The 18,534-nt window shown below is 30.7% G+C and overlaps 1 protein-coding gene across 1 annotated transcript; it reads right to left on the bottom strand.

The window, feature by feature from the left end:
* Positions 1–219: 219 nt before the first annotated feature.
* LOC137806347 (agamous-like MADS-box protein MADS2) lies at positions 220–16,816 on the bottom strand. The gene is made up of 8 exons (XM_068606396.2): positions 15,906–16,816; positions 8,231–8,312; positions 7,963–8,024; positions 6,662–6,761; positions 1,969–2,010; positions 1,840–1,881; positions 592–722; positions 220–501 (listed from the first exon to the last, which is right to left on the bottom strand). Exons 1-8 carry the CDS (start codon positions 16,088–16,090, stop codon positions 411–413), a joined length of 735 nt encoding a protein of 244 aa, XP_068462497.1. The 5' UTR covers positions 16,091–16,816; the 3' UTR covers positions 220–410.
* Positions 16,817–18,534: the final 1,718 nt, after the last annotated feature.

Raw genomic sequence — 18,534 nt, forward strand, 5'->3', positions numbered from 1 at the left:
ATATATATATATTATCAAATTGCATATATGGTTGAACAGATAAAACAAAATCCAAACTACAGATTCACAGGCAGATATTTATATTCATGATGAAAGCAAAAAAGTGGATTACAAGCAGCGGAAAATTTAACCATTGACACTTATTTAGTAACATTACTAACATAAACATGCCATTAAGTCTGGAAGAACACCATTTAGATCAATTATAGAAAGTTAGGATGGAGGAAGTTTTGGGAAGATGTTAATTATCAAATTCTTCAAAACATGTCTTATTGGAATATTAAGAATAGCATAGTATATTTTATGCTGCATGACACCTATTATTACAGCCTGTTCTTGTAGGCTCCAAGATCTCTACATAGAGCATCATATTTCTGACAATCATGAATTAAACTAAATTGTGAATTAATTCAGCTCATCCATCCATGCATGAAGTCACTAGCATTTTGGGCTGAGGTTCCTGCAGCTCCTCCTGCTTCATTTAACCCTGAAGAATCATATCTGCAGAACAGAAAAAGAACAGTATCCAACTTCAGCAAACACAGGTATAATCTATTTCACATTTTATGCACTGAGGGAGAAGAACATTACCCAATTCTCAATGTACTGTTGCAATGTGCTGTCTCATAATATCCCTCTGATGGGTGAGGGTGGCCATCGTAGGGAGCATTTTGCTCCCTAGCTTCCCATGTTGGTTGAAGGGCTACATTGATTTCCTCCAACTGTTAAACATGGACATGCAGCTTGGACTTTTAATCAAATGGGGTGCCACAAGATGGGAATATAAACAACACTTGAAAAGAAAACAAGGTCATTGCAGAGTTTAAGATGAAACTGGAAGCAATAGAGAAAAGGTGATTAGGTGTGAACATGTGATTGATGCCATGTGTTATGTGTATGCATCAAGCTTAAGCTTTGGAAGTTGTTAAAAACTTGGCTAGATGATGGTGATAGGGTTGAGTACTTGGATCTCATCAATAGGGGAAAAAAGTTTGGTAAGAATACTGTGGACAAACCAGAAAATGATGCTTAAATTATGCATACTGCAGTGATTTAATTTGTCATCGGGAAAGTACCAAGGACATCAAAAGCTTTTGGCCGCAGCAAATTTATATGGTCTAAAGAGTAAGATGAAATTTCAACAATAAAATGCAGTTAATGCATGGATGTTGCTAATCTGAATTTCACAGTACCATCGTTCAGCACTAGTACTTTGTTGACATTCAAATCAATGCTTGTCCCTAATCAAATTAATGTTACATAGTACATGAAAAAACTCTCTTAAACAGTTACATTAAATTATTATTTTGATAGAGTTTAATGGTTATATACATATTTTATGTGCATAATAGTTTAATTGTCATGCAAATTGACTATATATATAGTTAATAACTAAATAAAAGTATATTATACATATACTAATTTTTTTTATTTCCCACACTAATTTTTCACATATGTTTATTTGTCTTTCTTTATTATCCATTTGAAATGCAATGTAGTTCAGTACAGGTAGGTAACACAGTACTACATTATAAGAATGCAGGTTTTAAATGCCTTAATAATTAATATTTAACTGAGGAATCGATAAAGTTCAACTACTAAGACTCAGAAATTTAGACAGTGTAAGGATTTCATCTCATCAATGTAATATCATAGTGATTTACATAATTTCAATTTGGTTATTACAATAATTACACATTTGAAATTGAACAATAATGCCTAAACATTGATTTTCTTAATAACTTTTCCAAAAATGAAAATATTTCAAATGACAAAATTCAACAAGTATAATAATATAAATATATATAATAACATTTGAAAGTATGTTTCTTTGGATACCTTGTTCCTCAGGATATTATTAGTTTCCAGCAGCATCTCTTCCTGTGTGTCCACAAAAACAGAGTTGTTAGCAGACTATGAATAAATGATAATCATGATGACAGAGAAAAAGCTCAACAAATAGTTCACCTTTCTATGCAAATCAGAGAGTTGATCAAGCATCTGTTGTGTCTGCAAACAAGTACAGATGCATAAGTATTGTTAGGAGTATAATAATAATAATTTAAAATCTTAAATTATGATGTCAAGTATATTTATAAACACTGCATATTGTGCATGGAGCATTTCCCCTAAGATTATCACACAATTTTTGCAGAGATAAAAAGTGATCACCAAAATTTTAGAATGCACCTATCAAATGCTGACTTTTAGTTGTAAAATATTATATCCATGCTTAATTTTATGGTGTTGATAAGCAACATTATATATAGGTACTAAAAGTATTTAAGATTTCATTAATTATAGAAGTATTAATTTGTACAGGACTTACATTTGGACTATTTCACTATGAATTGATGTATATTTTTTTATGATTTTTTTGTAAATAAACCTTCCAAAAATGTTGCGATTAGTCATAGTTCTTAATACTTAGATGGAGGTTGGAAAGGGTTGCAGAAGAAAAGAAGTTGGTTTATAGTTTGGAGGTTGGAAAGGATAAGGTAAAAGTAAACATGTTACAGTACGCGGACGACACTCTGTTCTTCTGTGAAGCAAATACCAAAAGTGTATTTAACATCAAGGCGATCTTGCAATGTTTTGAGCTTGCTTCAGGGCTAAGGGTTAATTTTGCTAAGAGTAGGATCGATGGAACGGGGTTGGACCAGGTTGCGCTTTAGCGTTTTGCAACTATTCTCAATTGTGATACGATGGCTTCCCCTTTCGTCTACTTGGGTATACTAGTTGGTGGGAGTCATAAGCGTGGTGCTTTTTGGAACGAGGTGATTGAGAAAGTTCAAGCTAGATTAAGCAGATGGAAGGGAAGGTGTTTGTCGATGGCTGGGAGGATCTGTTTGATAAAGTTTGTACTTCCTTCTATTCCTTTATTCTTTATGTCGCTATTCAAATTGCCTTCAGGGGTGACAGGAAAGCTAGTTAGTATTCAAAGGAATTTCCTCTAGGGGTGGGGTGCAGACGAAAGGAAGATCGCTTGGACTTCCTGGAACTTGGTTTCTAAGCCGCGTGAATTCGGGGGTTTGGAATTATTGATCCAAAGCTGTTCAATATGGCTTTGTTGGGGAAGTGGATTTGGAGGTTGGGTTCGGTTGAGGACGGTTTGTGGAAGGAGGTTCTCACTTCCAAATACGGTGGGTGGAGAAGCTTGGGAGAGGAAGGAAAAGGTAGGAGGAGCTCTCTCTAGTGGAAAGATTTGAGAGAGGTTTGGTCTTCAGAGGGTTGGGGGAGACGATTTGAAGACTGTTTCAAGTAGAAAGTAGGAGACGAGAAAAATGTTTACTTCTGGTTGGACAGATGGCTGAATGGTGAGGCACTGAAGAACGTCTTTCCAAGATTGTTCTCCATTAGTTCTACCAAAGACGCAAAGGTGTCGGAGCTTGGTTCTTGGTCTAATGGAAGTTGGGTTTGGCAACTAGCGTGGAGAAGATCGTTCTTCGATTGGGAGAAGTCGTTGGCAGATCAGTTAAGTACGATTCTGCTTGAGGCTAGGATGGTCCCGGGTGAGGCTGACTGTTGGATTTGGAAGGGTGGGGGTCTCCAAACTTTTTCAGTTAATTCTGCCTACAATCTTGTTAGGAAGGACAAAGAGGTGGTTCCTTCGCCGGTTTTCTGTATGCTTTGGGAGTGCAAGACAGTACCTCTGCTGGGCTTATGGCTTGGAGGTTATTGGAAAACAAACTTGCTAACAGGGTAAATTTAAGCAAAAGAGGGGTGTTGGTAGAAAGCTTGTTGTGTTGTTTGTGTGGGAAGGAGGAAGAGTCTTGTAGTCACTTGTTCTTCGGGTGTAGTTTCGCTTGGCGAGTTTGGTGTTTATGTTATGGATGGCTTGGGGTTTTGTTTGTGTCACACATCGAGCCGATGTCTAACTTTGTTCATTTTAGGATGAGTCTTCCTTTTGTGTCAGTTAATCTCGTTTGGAACACAATTTGGGTCGGGGTGGTTAGCGAAATCTGGAATCACAGGAATCATATAGTTTTCAAAAGAGGAGTGGCTGACACGGATGAAGTTTTTGCTTTGGTTCAAGTTAAGATGTGGTCTTGGGTTTCTACAAAAGCTCACTTAGCTTCGTTTTCCTTTTCTGATTGGTGTTTGGAACCTATGGAGTGTATGAGGTTAGTTTCTTGAAGTAATTGCTAGGTGTAGTAAGAGAAAGGTTTTTTAGTTAGTTTTGGAGGTGCTTAGGCTTAGTTTGGTGCTTGAGTACCGCGTATAAGGGTTGAACCACCTCTGAAGTGGTTCCTATTTATTTATTTTTTATTGCCCATAAAATAAAAAAATACTTAGATGAAGATAGTTTGAGGTTTTTATTTTATAGTTGAGTTAAGGCAATTATAAAATTGTTTGGATGAGCTTTACAAGAAATTTTGGAAGAAAAAAATATATATGAAAAAATTTACCTTTTTATGAATTAAAATTAGTGTTTGTAATAGTTAAAAATAAAATTTTAAAAAGTTATATAAGAGAACTTATACATATTAATTTATTCACAAATTAATTTAACTTATAGAGATGTCCATTTTATTTTTATTTTTCTTTTGTAAGAGTCTTAGTGCGAAAACTTTTTAAAATAAATATTAAGTTAATAATTATCCATGGTCATATTAATTTTTATTTTCTAAATAACCGCACTAGTGGTATAGTCCACATGTATTTAAAATAAAAAAAATTATCAGAAATCATTAATGTAAAATCATGAATTCCACATTTTATACATGGAGAAAAAGAGAAATAAAGTTCTCTGAAAAATAATTTTGAAAGAATTACACTTTATTTTTCAAACTAACCATTCTAATCAACTATCCATTTTTTTATCATTAGATTAAAATTAAATTATGAAACAAACAGTAATTTTAAACCTTTTTCTAAATAATTTGATTTACTCTCGTGTGAGTGTCTCTTATGTTAGCACATATTGCAGTCTGCAAGTTGTCTACAATTACACAAATTTTCGTAATAAATCCTGAACTTAATTTGAACACCATTTTATTTCCTTTTTGTTCTCTGAAAACAATTATTTAGATGCCAATTTTCTACTCAAAATGTCCAAATGCTGATATCAAATATTTATGAGCATGTGACATGTTAATGGAAAGCAAAAAATACTTGATTATTGTAGAATGTGATGCAGTCATGCATAATTACAAAAGAGACATGTTAATGATCAAAATAATTAAGCAAATTATTTTGTATGTAAATATATTATAGTTTCAGACAATGATGATCAGAATCTAGCTGCAGTGATAAAATTTTAAAAAAAAATGAGGCCAACTGGCACATGGAACATCTAATCTCAAGACAAGACTAAGACAAATTATGGTCTCAATTTTTAGAACAAAACATGTCTTATCAAACAGTTGAACTCTGGCAAAGGATATACACCTCTGATGTAGCTAGTTTAGTTGTATATAGTACATCAAACAACGTAAATTCTTAGGTTGATGTCATATTTATAATAGATTAGACTATATGACAGACTGATATGGGTACTAAAACTGTTTAACAGTACACAAACATCACTGATAAGTACAGTTTCCACTATCCATGCATGGAAGATCCACCCAACAAACAAAGACAAAAGGCACCTATGATCAAAATATTGGTGACCCTTTGGAACAGTTCAAAGATATATACTATTTAAATCATTTGTAGATATACCAGAAATCTAACATGATAGAAAAGTGTAATATGATAATACAATAATAAGTGTCAATAAAATGTTTAGAATGAGTCATTTCATTAAAAGAGGACAAAAATAATTGTCTGGGTGAGTGATGTACTTTTGAGTTGTATTATTGGTACGATGATGTTTTTCCTTGTTCACTTATCACATTCTATTTCTTCTCTTCTCTCTCATTCTTTCTCACTGTTGTACAAATAACATTATATATCTACTTTATAATATGGAATGTATAAGAGGATGATGTAAACTTAATTTTTTAACTTGTTATATTGTACACTAGAAAAACTTCTTTTGGAATATAAATTAGAACAACTATCTTTAGGGATGATAGTGTAAAGAGAATGTTTTAATTTTACTTTTCAACAAAAGTATGTTTGAAAATATTTATTTATTACAAATTTAAATTTTATGTAATCAAAATCAGGTTGGAGAATTTTAAAATATGCATCTTATATATATTTTGTAAATTTTTTGAAGAATGAATTGTCAAGATTACTAGTGAATTTCAGATTTTAGAAAGTCAAAACTTCTCAGTTCACCATGAATATTTTTTGTAGCTTTAAAGGACAAACTTTATTGATGTTTGGTATACTTTTAGTGAAGGGGTTGTCAGATGTAAAGTACTCATTTATATTAAAAAAAATCAAATTTCAAATATATGCAGTTGATGAAAAATTAAGAGTATATTTTACATTTAATGCTTATTTGTTCTGTGGGTTATTCTCAGAGAGATTCCTCTAAATAAAATATAAATCAATGTGATCCCTCTAACATCCCTTGGACATGTAATTAATTTTATTGAGTGCAACATATTTTGATATTGTAATTTTCAGTCTTTCCAGCAAGAACAACAGAAACTTTAAATTTTATATTGCAAAGCCCTTGTCACATTTTCATCTTTCAATCAATAATATAATAATTAAGATTGATTGAAACAAATTGTATGATAAATTAGTTGAACAGAGGTACCTTGTTAGACCTGATTTGCTTCAGGGAAGAGTCCAGCTGACGCTCAAGCTGTTCAAGATCCTTAACATCTAAGTGCTCCAATTCTTCACCAAGGAGGTTTCTACACAGTTATGCAACCAATTAATATATGTCATTTTTTATCGATAATAAAAAATAAATAAATGTGAATCATTTTAAGGGTGGTTTAATCCTTAATCAAAAATTCAAACTCTAAACGACAAAAGCTCATTTCACTAGACTCCTAAAAACAACTCATCTAACTGGATCCAGAGAATCCACCTAAAAGAACAAATCCCTGAAAAACGTCAATAAACCATCCTCATATAGACCAGAGGATCAAGACATCAGTAAAAAAAAGAAAACAAAAACATAAAATAAAACTTGACAATGACCTACGACCAAAACCTTAATTGAATAAAGGCAAAAACTTCTGAAACATTGTTCACTCTCCTATTAAAGTAGCTTCGAAGTTATTTGAATTCATGGGAACCATTTTTCTTTCCATTTTCTTTTACTCATATAATTACACAAATTTCATTTCATTTTATTTTCACTTTACTTTTACTTTCTACATTTGTACATAACTATTAACTCTTTTAAAAAAGAATTAAAAAAATAAAGGTATCAACAGATCATAAATCATCACTAAAAAGAATTTTTAGATGAACTTCTTCACAAGTATTAATCGAAGAGAAAAATTAGAAAAGTAAGAAAAATCAATAACATGAACTTTTCAATAAATTAAAATTAACTAGGAAAATTTGAATAAAATTTAAGGGAAATTTTGTAAATTAGTTTATACATAAACTAATTTTAACTAAAAATGATTTTTTTTCTCTTCTAGAATTTTTACGTTTAAAGAATTTTGATAAAGACAACAATTACCTACAATTTATGAAATATTTATGTTATCCTCCAATTAAGGTCAAATTTTATTTTAATAAATTATAGAAGAAAAATAGTATTTAAAGTTGACTTTAATTAATAAAATAAAACTAATTCTAACGTATTTAATAGAAGGAAAGCTTTTAGCTCAACATAAGAAAAAAAAAAGTTGTAATGGTCCATTTACACTTGAAAAATAATATTTTTTTGACTGAGATTGAAAAAAAAATTTGTCAGGGAGACAAGATTTTTTCACAAATTAAAATTATAAGAATTGTTTAGTGATTCCTAAATATTATAATTTTATTATTTTCTGATTTTTTGTGTGTGTCTTATATGAAATACATCAAATCAATACTAAAGCAGGTGTATATGTACTAAGTTTTATCCTTTCAATAATTGCACTACCATTCTACCTTTGTGTTTGCTGCAGTGCCTCCACTTTGGATTTTAGCTTCAGGTACTCTTGGTAGCGTCTCTGCACAATCCAATGCTCATTCATCTTAGCCTTTCACAGATTGCATAAACTTGCAGAAAAACGAAAACTGAGTACACAAACAACACTTGAAAAAGTTGAAAAATAAGGTAAAAAAACCTATTTTGCCAAACCCTTATCCTAATCTTGTTACATTTTCTACCTTCTCTATTCAAAAACTTGTTCAAGTCAAAACAAGAAAGATGAACCTGTGTCTCTATTTCAGGTTGGTGGTGTAATTCCAAGGCTCCATAGCTGCATCTGTGATACCGTTCCAGTGTCTTGGTCATGCTGAAACAAATAGCCACTATGAATCTATATTTCACCTCAAGAAAAAAAAATGTAATTATATTTTTTTATCAGAAAAAAATTAAATAAATATATGAACGATGATCCACTCTTATATAGAATAAACAACAAGTCCTAACCTTTTCTCTGATACTAACCGAAATGCAAAAGCGAACCAACACCATATAACATACATATATAACATAAGCAATGAAATGAAATTAATACTCAATTTTACTATGCATATCATGGCAATATATTTTGTCAATTACAGTTCTGAATAAACACATATTTCTGAAAGAAGTAGTACAAATGCTGTTGTCCTGAACTTTTTTTAATTATGTTAAAATATAGTTATTTATATTCAGTGCAATTGTCAAGTTAAAATATATTTAACTTAGAAGTAAATTAAATAAATAAATGAACCTTTTTCCTTATCTTTACCAGATCCAAATATAACTTTGAAATCAATAATAAATCAGTATCTGATGAACTATCACAATTTTCTTATTGGTTTAGTTTAGAAGAACTTGTGTATTATATATAATACAAGAATACAAGGCAAGTAAAATTTTAATCATTTATCCTCAATATTTGACTTGTACAACAATTCTGACTATATATGATTGTTTAATTCACAAACTCACATTGCATAATTATTATAAGGACAGTTGTACAAGACTTGAGATAAATTATGATGAGAAGATTATAATAAGGGATTGTTATGTTTCTTCTCTATTACATTATTTAGAGTTTGAAATTAAAGTGAACCTTCTCAACTTGGTTTTTATACTAGTTAGAATAGTAAAATGTTCACTTCTTCTAGTTTGATTTACTTTTCTCATATTTATTTATTGAATCCTTTACCTACTATATCCTACTATATCCTACTATATAAAGAGAGTATACTGCATATAAACAAAAGGCAGTTAAAACAATTAATCAATGATTTGTTTAATATACACCATATAAACAAAAGGAAGTTAAAACAATTAATCAATGATTTTGTGGGATTTTGAACTTATTGTGGGACTTTCAACCATCATAAGTTTATCTCTAAATCTAATAAAAGATTAATTGGACAGAGGTTTTGTTAGATTATCCCCCTCTTAAAACTGGTCAGAAAAGATGAACAAGGAGAAACAATTTTTGTTGAACTCGATCTCTAACAAAATACAAACCAATTTTAGAGTCCTTAGATCTTGAGTGCATAACATGATTGATAGCTAAGAGAATAACACCAAGATTATTATTATAATATATCGTTGGAGTTGGAAAGTAACACGTAGTTAAAGAAGAAGGGATGAAACCTAAGTGATATTAGAGAGCACAAGGACAATGCTATGATATTCAACTTCAATGTTATTGCATGATACACCACCTTGCATCTGAGAACACCATGAGACGAGATTGTTTCTAACATACACATAGTAATCAATGGTAGACTTTGGTCTTATAAGTCTGAACCACCGTCAGCATCTGTTGGAAATTCTGTTTTTTAACTGCAAATAAATGCGCACACCTTCTTGAGGGATCTGTGAGGTTAGTAGAGTGTATCAATGGAACACCACCTGTCTTTGATGGAGACAATTATCAAATGTGGATTGTTCGTATGGAGACATACTTAGAAGCATTAAATTTATGGGAAGCTGTAGAAGAGGATCTAATCAGGGAGTTTGAACTGCAGAGAATGAAGAAGTCAAAATCTGTAAAAGAGTACTCTGATAGACTTCTAAGCATTGCCAACAAAGTGAGGTTGCTTGGATCTGTGTTAAAAGATTCAAGAATTGTGGAAAAACTGCTTGTAACGGTTCCAGAGAGGTTTGAAGTCACTATAACACCCTAGAGAACACAAAGGACTTATAAAAAATTTCTGTTGCAGAGCTCTTAAATGCTTTACAAGCACAAGAACAAAGAAGAGCCATGAGACAAGATGAAGCAATAGCAGGAGCCTTAACAGCCAATCATGAAGGTGGCTGGAGAAACAAAGGTAGCCAGATCAAGCAGAACCAGCAAGAAAATGGAGAAGTTGCTGCACACAATAACAACAAAAGGATAAATTACCCTCCTTGTAAGCATTGCAACAAGTTAGGTCATCCACCGTTTAAGTGCTGGAGAAGACCTGATTCTAAGTGCAACAAGTGCAATCAACTGGGGCATGAAGCAGTCATTTGTAGAAACCAAAGTGAGCAACAAGATGTAAACCAAAGTGAACAACAAGACGTAGATGCTCAATTTGCAAATGAGGAGGATGATGTATTTTTCGTTGCAACTGGTTTCTCCAACAATATTTCAAGTGCATCGTGGCTAATTGATAGTGGATGCACAAATCACATGACTTATGACAAAAAAACTTTTCAAGGAGTTGAAGCCTTCAAAAATTTCAAAGGTCAAGATAGGCCATGGGGTCACATTTAAGTAAAAGGAATATGAACCGAGAAAAAATACTAGAATACTAGAATGGATACTAGAAATAGCCATGGTTATCACTATCGTATGGATGCCAATAGTTAATACTAGAATGTCCCGGTTTACCACATATTTGACACTAGATTTTCTGACTTTTCCAAGAATTTGTGGACTTCCAAGATGGTCTTTGACCGTTATTTGAACCTACATAACTGTTATTCTTGGTTGTAGAAGAGTTGCAAAAAAGAACATTTGCCTTTGTTGGAGAAACGCATGAGACAAGGTTTGGTATTTGAAGGCTAGGGAGTGGTTGTAAGATTAACTTGAAGGGGATTGAAATCAATAATATTATGTTTGTCAAATATTTCCTTATGAGAAAGAAGCAATGCCTCGACGTTTTCAACAGAATAAAAATAATTGCGCGATAAAACAGATATGACAAAGTCATCGTAGTAAACCATCTAATATAACTTCAACGCGATCATCTATGGATATCGAATAACAAATTGTAGACAAGTTATCAATAATCTTCTTGATAACAAGAAGAAGATTGGTTGTGATAGTCCTATCCTTTTTTGGACAGCAAAGTTGGATTTTGAGTTTATTGATTTTGACACTTGATTGAGAATCATAATGTAGTTTGTTCCAGATTTCAAAAAGATAAATGACGAGAAAAGTGATCATGGATGCAAGTAACCAAGCAACTAGAAGTTAATGTTGTTCATAAATGAGAAATTCTTGACTCAAAATATTGCTGTCAAATCTTCCGGTGTATTGTATTTAGGAGGGAGATTTTGGTATGCTAAAAACTTCAATAACTTCAGACCTTTAATAATAGCAAGAATTTGTTGCCATATAAAGAAATTGTAATCATCAAACTTAAGAGAGATATGAGTACTGAAAGTGTGTAGAATAAAGAAGGAAGAAGAGTTTTTTTCTAAATGCATAGTTAAGGAAAAAGATGTGAAAGCCATGGAAAGAGCTTTAAGTTTTGAATATCATGTTAAAAGATGGAAGAGGAAGACACTTTTGTAGATAATTATTATCACTAACCTGTGAACTTCCTTGGAAGTAGATATAGGATGAAGTGAGTACAAAAGGAGGAAGAGATATCTTGTTATACGGTATTTTTAACAACCTTAAAGCTTTTATAATATTATCTCCACTTTAATGAAATTGAAACATACACTTAAAATTTTCACATCCTCCCCCAATGAAGTTGTGTACCACAGTGATGTATCCTCTGCAATAAGGAAATCAAATCATGTTTGATGGGTACAAATGGGTCAGCCACATTAATTCAATACAGTCAAAGTACCTATAAGATGGCTCCACTCTAACAACCATCTCCAAGTCCCCATAAGAGTGAACAAAATACTGTATATTTACCCAAAACCTTATACTATTTTACTATATTATCCTCTTTCTCAATCATTGATAGCTTATTATTGGGCCTGACATAGACATAACAATATCTTAAAATAATAAACTATTCTAATAATGTTTAAGTTTATACAAATGTATTAATTGATGTTTAGATTTAATTGTTTTAATATTTTTTTTTCTCAATAAAAAATAAATAAAATAAAATAAAACACTTTAAAGATGTCACAATCCTTATACACCGATGTCACTGCTCTTATGACAAAAACCAATATGTTGAACACCTCCCCAATCAAACTTAAAATATCTCCAAACTAAACTTTTAAAGAAATGCATGCCAGTACATGCTAAAAAAATAATCTCACTTTTAACAACCAGTCTTTATAGAAAAAGTTATAAATATTTTTTTCTTTTAAGTATAGAAAGAGTTTTATGTATATAGTAGATACATGGATTTTGCACAAAATCTTTGTGCATAAATTTTTTTAATAAATAAAAAATTTTCTTTCAATCTTATTCTTATATTTTTATTATTATTAATAATTACAGCTAGATGTAGATATAACAATAGGGGTTGGTTATAATATTTCTTGAAATATTATTGGCAGCATCATTTCGTTGATGCTTTATAAAACTGGCTTCGGATCTTTAATAAAATAATTAAAAGAAAATTTCATTAAAATAATCAACCAAAACTTTCAACCTATATTAATCATTTAAGAATAGTAGATGCATGGTAGTCCAAAATATTAGCATAGTATATAGTGAGGATTAATCTCCCTGACCATGTATATACTATTAGAACAAGATTTTTTCATCTTATCAAAGTAGGAGAAACAGCTAGTTATACACTGTTGAAAATATAATATACTAGTATAAGTATTGGCACAATTGGTTTGAAATTTAGAAATTCGAATCTGCAAAGGTTATTCAAGGTAGAGGAAAGTTTATTTTTTCTGCAATGAAAGTTTTAATTAGAGTGGACACTTATTTCTCATATACTTTTAATGAAATAACCTTTATATTCCTTATATTTTTTAAATAAACACTCATCTTTTTCATGTTTTCAATAAATAAAATTCACCTTATCCTAGTTTTACTAAAGTGATACAAATAGTTTTTTTTAACTTTTTGTTTCTATTTTTTTTAATTCTTATATTTTAAAACATAATTTTAATTTTATAATTTTATTTATATTTTTAAAATAAAATAAGAGTGGTGAATTTCTTATTTTAATATTAAAGAAAAATTGAGTATCAGTTAACATGATATAAAAGAAATATAATTGTAATTTCTTTAAATTAAATTCCTCTCAAACTATTGAAGTCCATCAAAGTAGCTTACTCTTCTAAGTTATATAATTTGGATAAACCTAAGCATATTCTCATGAAATAAAATAAGTAAAAACCAAGAAGATCCCTATTTGTGATCTACAAATGTACATGATCAACAATCCTCTTTAACACTACAGTTCAATGCATGACAATGAAGATATATAGCAGTATAGAATGAACACGGGAATAATTGTCTTATCATTATCCTAATCACAGTAATTATTCAAAACAAAATCTGCACAATACTCTTTAATCTTTCTGTGATTCACATCTAGAGCTAACAGTATAAGTCAGTAAAGCTTATACTTCACATAATCAATCATGCATTGATTAACACACATAGCTTCTCTGTGTATATATGATTTCCTTTATGATACTGAATTGCATGTTTTGATTATTGATGTTTATGCACTAATCAAATGTTAAAGTATGCATGCCAAGAAAAATATAACACTTGATAAAGCATGAATGACTTATATATTCACTACAGGAGAGAGAAACCTACTTAACAGTAAAGAAGACAATCTAACCTAAAAGAAAAGGTACTTGATGTCACTTCTAAAGTGAAATATGTACGTACAAAGATTATATACATATATATATATATATATATATATATTGTTAGTACAAAATCACATAAGAATTTATCTATTTCATTTTATATTTAAAGTGTGCATTGTACCAAAGTTCTGTCTTTTACATTGAATGGAAATGCATGATTTGTTTTCTTTTCTTTTGATATGTTCTGACATATGGGTGAATGTCTAATCATAATCAAGTATACAACGACAAAGAGGATCTTGGGGTTGTAAATATAGTTACCACAAAAATCTAGAATGTTAGTGTTTCTTTTCATTACACACAATGATTTAAGGGTCCTAAAATGAAGATTGGACTTCATTGCTGCACCATAGTTATAAATAAGTGAACACCAACATATTGTTCATCTCAGTTGATCTCAAATTCTTTGATAAGTAGAAAAGCATAATTGAGAAAAATATGATTAATCAAATTATAGTAAAAATTAATTATTAACAACTCTGATCAGTGTTTTTTCATGAATGAAAAAATTGGGTAACTGCTTTGTTGGTTTTAAAGTTTATGAACCAGTCAACTTTACACAAATATCAAGGCAAAAACACTTTCTCCATTCCAATCTGCAGGAAGTTGAAAATCCCTTCCTTTTCATTTAACAAAAATGACGTTTACATTCCAAAATCTCATAACTCACAAAAACAATTTGTAAAATTTAATTGAATTGTTGCATGATATCATACTCATGACTACTTTTCAAAGGGCTGTATCTGTTAAATGAGAACATATGTCCTAAAAATGAGAATGCATGAATGATTATGAAAATTAAAATTGTTTTCTTACACAAGTGAAGATGTTAAGGGCTAAAAGTCTATAGCACTTGGTCATAAAGTTATGAACCATCCATTTCAAAAGGGAAATGAATCTCATGCGGTTTCAGAAAGAACTGAGTGTAGTTACTGATAATTTCACTGTTCATGTAGTTTACCTTCTTTATATATAATCATATATTGAAATTAGAGAATGGCTTAGATCTACGTATTTTTTGAAAACTCTAGAGGATCTTAATCCAAAAGGCTAGTACGTAAAATTCATGAATAGTTTTCATCACAGTTTCCCAATTCTATCAACTCATTGGCAAGAGAATTCTGCAGCTGCAAAACAAAGACCAGAGCGATTCCTCTCTCTTTAATTTTCATCAGAGCTTATTAAGAGGAGAAAGTTTCACTGTAAAGGAGATATATATTTACAAAACCTTATGAGGGAATGGAAATTATAGTCATAGAATGTTATTATACAGCAAAACCATTTACCACCGTTTAGATTTTTAATAAAACAAAAGAAAAGGAGAGGTTTTAGCTTAGTACATATATTAAATATGAACTAATATAAGTATATTTAACCACCAATCTAAACCATAAATTAAAATTCAACCGTGATGAAGAAATAATTAGAGAAGAATCATTATGCATGAACTCCAATCGTCATGCTACAATTTTGAATCAAAAAGATCTAGAAGCTGTAGCTGTCATCTAATGAAAACTATACCAAAAACTATGAATCTAAAACTGTAAAAGAAAAGAGAGAGGAAAATTGTAGGGAAGATCAAACAAATTTCAAGAAACAAAATCATAAACAAACAACACATCCTTCAGCTAGCCCTACAAATCAGACACAGGAAACCAAAGACAAAGGAAAGCAACAAAAGTTAAAAAATTCATGAAACACAAACCCCTAAAGAAAAACACAAGCACAAACCACTTAATCAGCAGCAAGATGTGAACTTTAAGTAGTCCATGAAACCAGGGAGGGAAAATCAAGAACCCCAGAAAACAAAACACCCTCAGAACTTGAAGAAAACCTTGTTTGAGACACAAAATCTGAGTGATAGAAAGAAAAGGTTGATGGGGTTTGGGTATGTAGAAAAGAGAGGTACCTAGGGCCACTGCAGAACTCATAGAGCTTGCCACGGTTGGAGAAGATAATGAGGGCAACCTCAGCATCACAGAGGACAGAGAGTTCATAAGCCTTCTTGAGCAACCCATTCCTCCTCTTTGCAAATGTCACTTGACGGTTTATCTTGTTCTCAATCCTCTTCAGCTCCACCTTTCCCCTACCCATATTATTGTTGCAAATTTCTTTATATCTCTTTCCACAAATAAAACTAAACTTGCTTTTTCAGAATAGCAGATGGAAAAGCAGCATAATTCTAGATTAGATATTTTTTTCCAGCTATTTTCTGCAAATTTCCCTTCCCCCTCTTGTTTGTGTGAATATATAAGCTAGCTTATCACATGATATGCTATGATCTGTCTCTCAGTTTTAGTAGGTATGGTATACCTATGATGGATGCGTAGTGGAAGATGAGAATATCAGCCCTTTTGTAAAGCAACCAAGTAGAACTAGAAAGTAACCACACCATTCATTACATCTCACTTCAATTCCTAGATTTCACATCTAATGCCACTGTAACTAGGTAGTTCCACACATTTTCACCATCAAAAAAGTTTCATTTTCATATATTTTACTTTATAGTGAGATATTCCTCAACTCAACCTAAGTCATCATATTTGGTTTTCAACATTCACTATTCTCTTTAGTTTCTAATTTTTTCATCAGCAACCAAAAATATATATACACAAAACCATTTCAGAGGTGATTCAACCCTTATAAAAAAAAGTACGAACCACCTAATTACATAACACTTCTAAAACATCTAAGAAACAAAGCAGCTTCTGACATAACTTAACAAAATCTGATCTTCATAAAACCCAGAAACACATAACCTAACATCTTTAGTTTCTATATTTTTCAATCCAAAGGATCATAGGTTTCTTACGTTAAACCAAATAGTAGAAACAGATCTTAAGACTTTTATATGATGACAAACTCAGACATCTTTTACATGGTTTTAAAAGTAGTTAAAAGTTAAACAATTTTATGATGTACAAGAATTTTTAGCTAAATAAAATAACTGAGTAAAAAAAGTAGAGTTTCAATAAATTCTATTATAGTTTCTATATATATGATAATTAATCTCTTTAAAAATAGAAGTAGAAGTATATTATACCCGTTTTTCTATGATGCTGTGTCGTGCAAGTATGTACTATTTCAGTTTCACTCACCTGGTAAACTTCACGCCAAGAGTTAAGAAAATTGGTATAAATTTCTCCACGTCTTGGATTTTATTCATGTGTTAACCCTCTCTCCATTTTATGACAAAACTGTGTAATTAGTAAACTCTTGGTAACTGAATCATAATTTTCAGAAGGAAATGTTAACATTTTTATTTATTTATTTTGGTAGATACAATAAAGATGTAACTTGTTAACATGTAATTTTATTCTGTAAAATTAATTGGCTGCTTGATTTAACGCCATTTATGCAAGCTACACCACAATGAAATTTAATGCTTGTACGAAAAGGTAAAATATTCCCTCACTCTTTTAATCTGGAATTTCAATTTTGATTATGGGTGAATTTAATTTAATTTGATAATTGTTATATTAATTCCAATTTGAATAGCTTCTGAAGTGATGATTACGTTTATTTTAATTCAATGCTATACCTTCCTGCTTTAAAAGTCAAAAGGGAAGCCAGCCAAATTTTTTTTAGCACTTGTTCAATTTGTGTTATTGACAGACCCAAAATCACCATGGTTCTTTCGATACCAAATGGTTAAATGTGACTGTTATACATTATTAAAAATTATTAAATAAAAATAATTTTTGAATAAAAATAATTAATTATTATATTAACTAAATTATATATTATTTTATAAATTTAAAAAATTATTAGTTTTTAAAGTAATTTTTATTGTTGATAAATAATTTTTAAAATTAGTATTTAATTAACTATCAAAGTTTTAAAATTTTGGTAGCTAATTATATATCAATTTAGAAACTATTTATTAATAATATAAACTAATTTAGAAACTACTAATTTTTTTAGTATCTAAAATAGTTTCCTACTGATGAAAATCATTCGGCCTTGAAACTTTCAATTAAGAAGAATGGAGGAGATAAAAACCCCACAAAAGAAGAACCAACATTTGAGAGAAGAATGTAAAAATCTTTTCCTTCTTTTAGTATAGTATTAAGAAGAGAGTTTACATATTCACCTACAAGGCAATATGGCCAAGCAACAAGTAGAGGAGTATTGGAGGTTATAAACACTTGAAAAATAAAATAATTAAGCAATGTGAGACTTGTTTTGCATGAAGTGAAGAAATTACAAGTAGAGTTGCATTTTGCACAATTAGTGCATGAAGTGTTTTGAGACTCTCCTCTTATAAATATAGGCTTACCCCCTTCTTGTACTCACTTTGAAAATGAATAAGAATTGGACTTGCATAAAATTTTATCTTTTTTGTTTTTCAAAGTCACTTAAAAGTGGAAGTATTCTTCTCCTAGGTTCTCCACCAAGGAACCTTCCTTGGAAGTGGGTACCTCTCAAGTTTCTCTTTTGAAGCTTGGAGAAAAGTTTGAACTTATTTTGAGTCTTTCACCGATGCTTGAAGGGTGCTTACATTAGTTGGCATCAAGAGTCGAGTCTTGAAAGAGGTC

The sequence above is a fragment of the Phaseolus vulgaris genome, chromosome 3 (genome assembly GCF_051622355.1).
Source record: "Phaseolus vulgaris cultivar YP4 chromosome 3, ASM5162235v1, whole genome shotgun sequence".
Classification (NCBI taxonomy): Eukaryota; Viridiplantae; Streptophyta; class Magnoliopsida; order Fabales; family Fabaceae; genus Phaseolus; species Phaseolus vulgaris.

Coding starts and splice junctions, on each gene's coding strand:
- LOC137806347 (XM_068606396.2), bottom strand. CDS start 16,090: ATGGGTAGGGGAAAGGTGGAGCTGAAGAGGATTGAGAACAAGATAAAC. Junction 8,313..15,905: donor GAGTTCTGCAGTGGCCCTAG/GTACCTCTCTTT, acceptor TATTTGTTTCAG/CATGACCAAGACACTGGAAC. Junction 2,011..6,661: donor AGCAAATCAGGTCTAACAAG/GTACCTCTGTTC, acceptor ACTTGTTTGCAG/ACACAACAGATGCTTGATCA.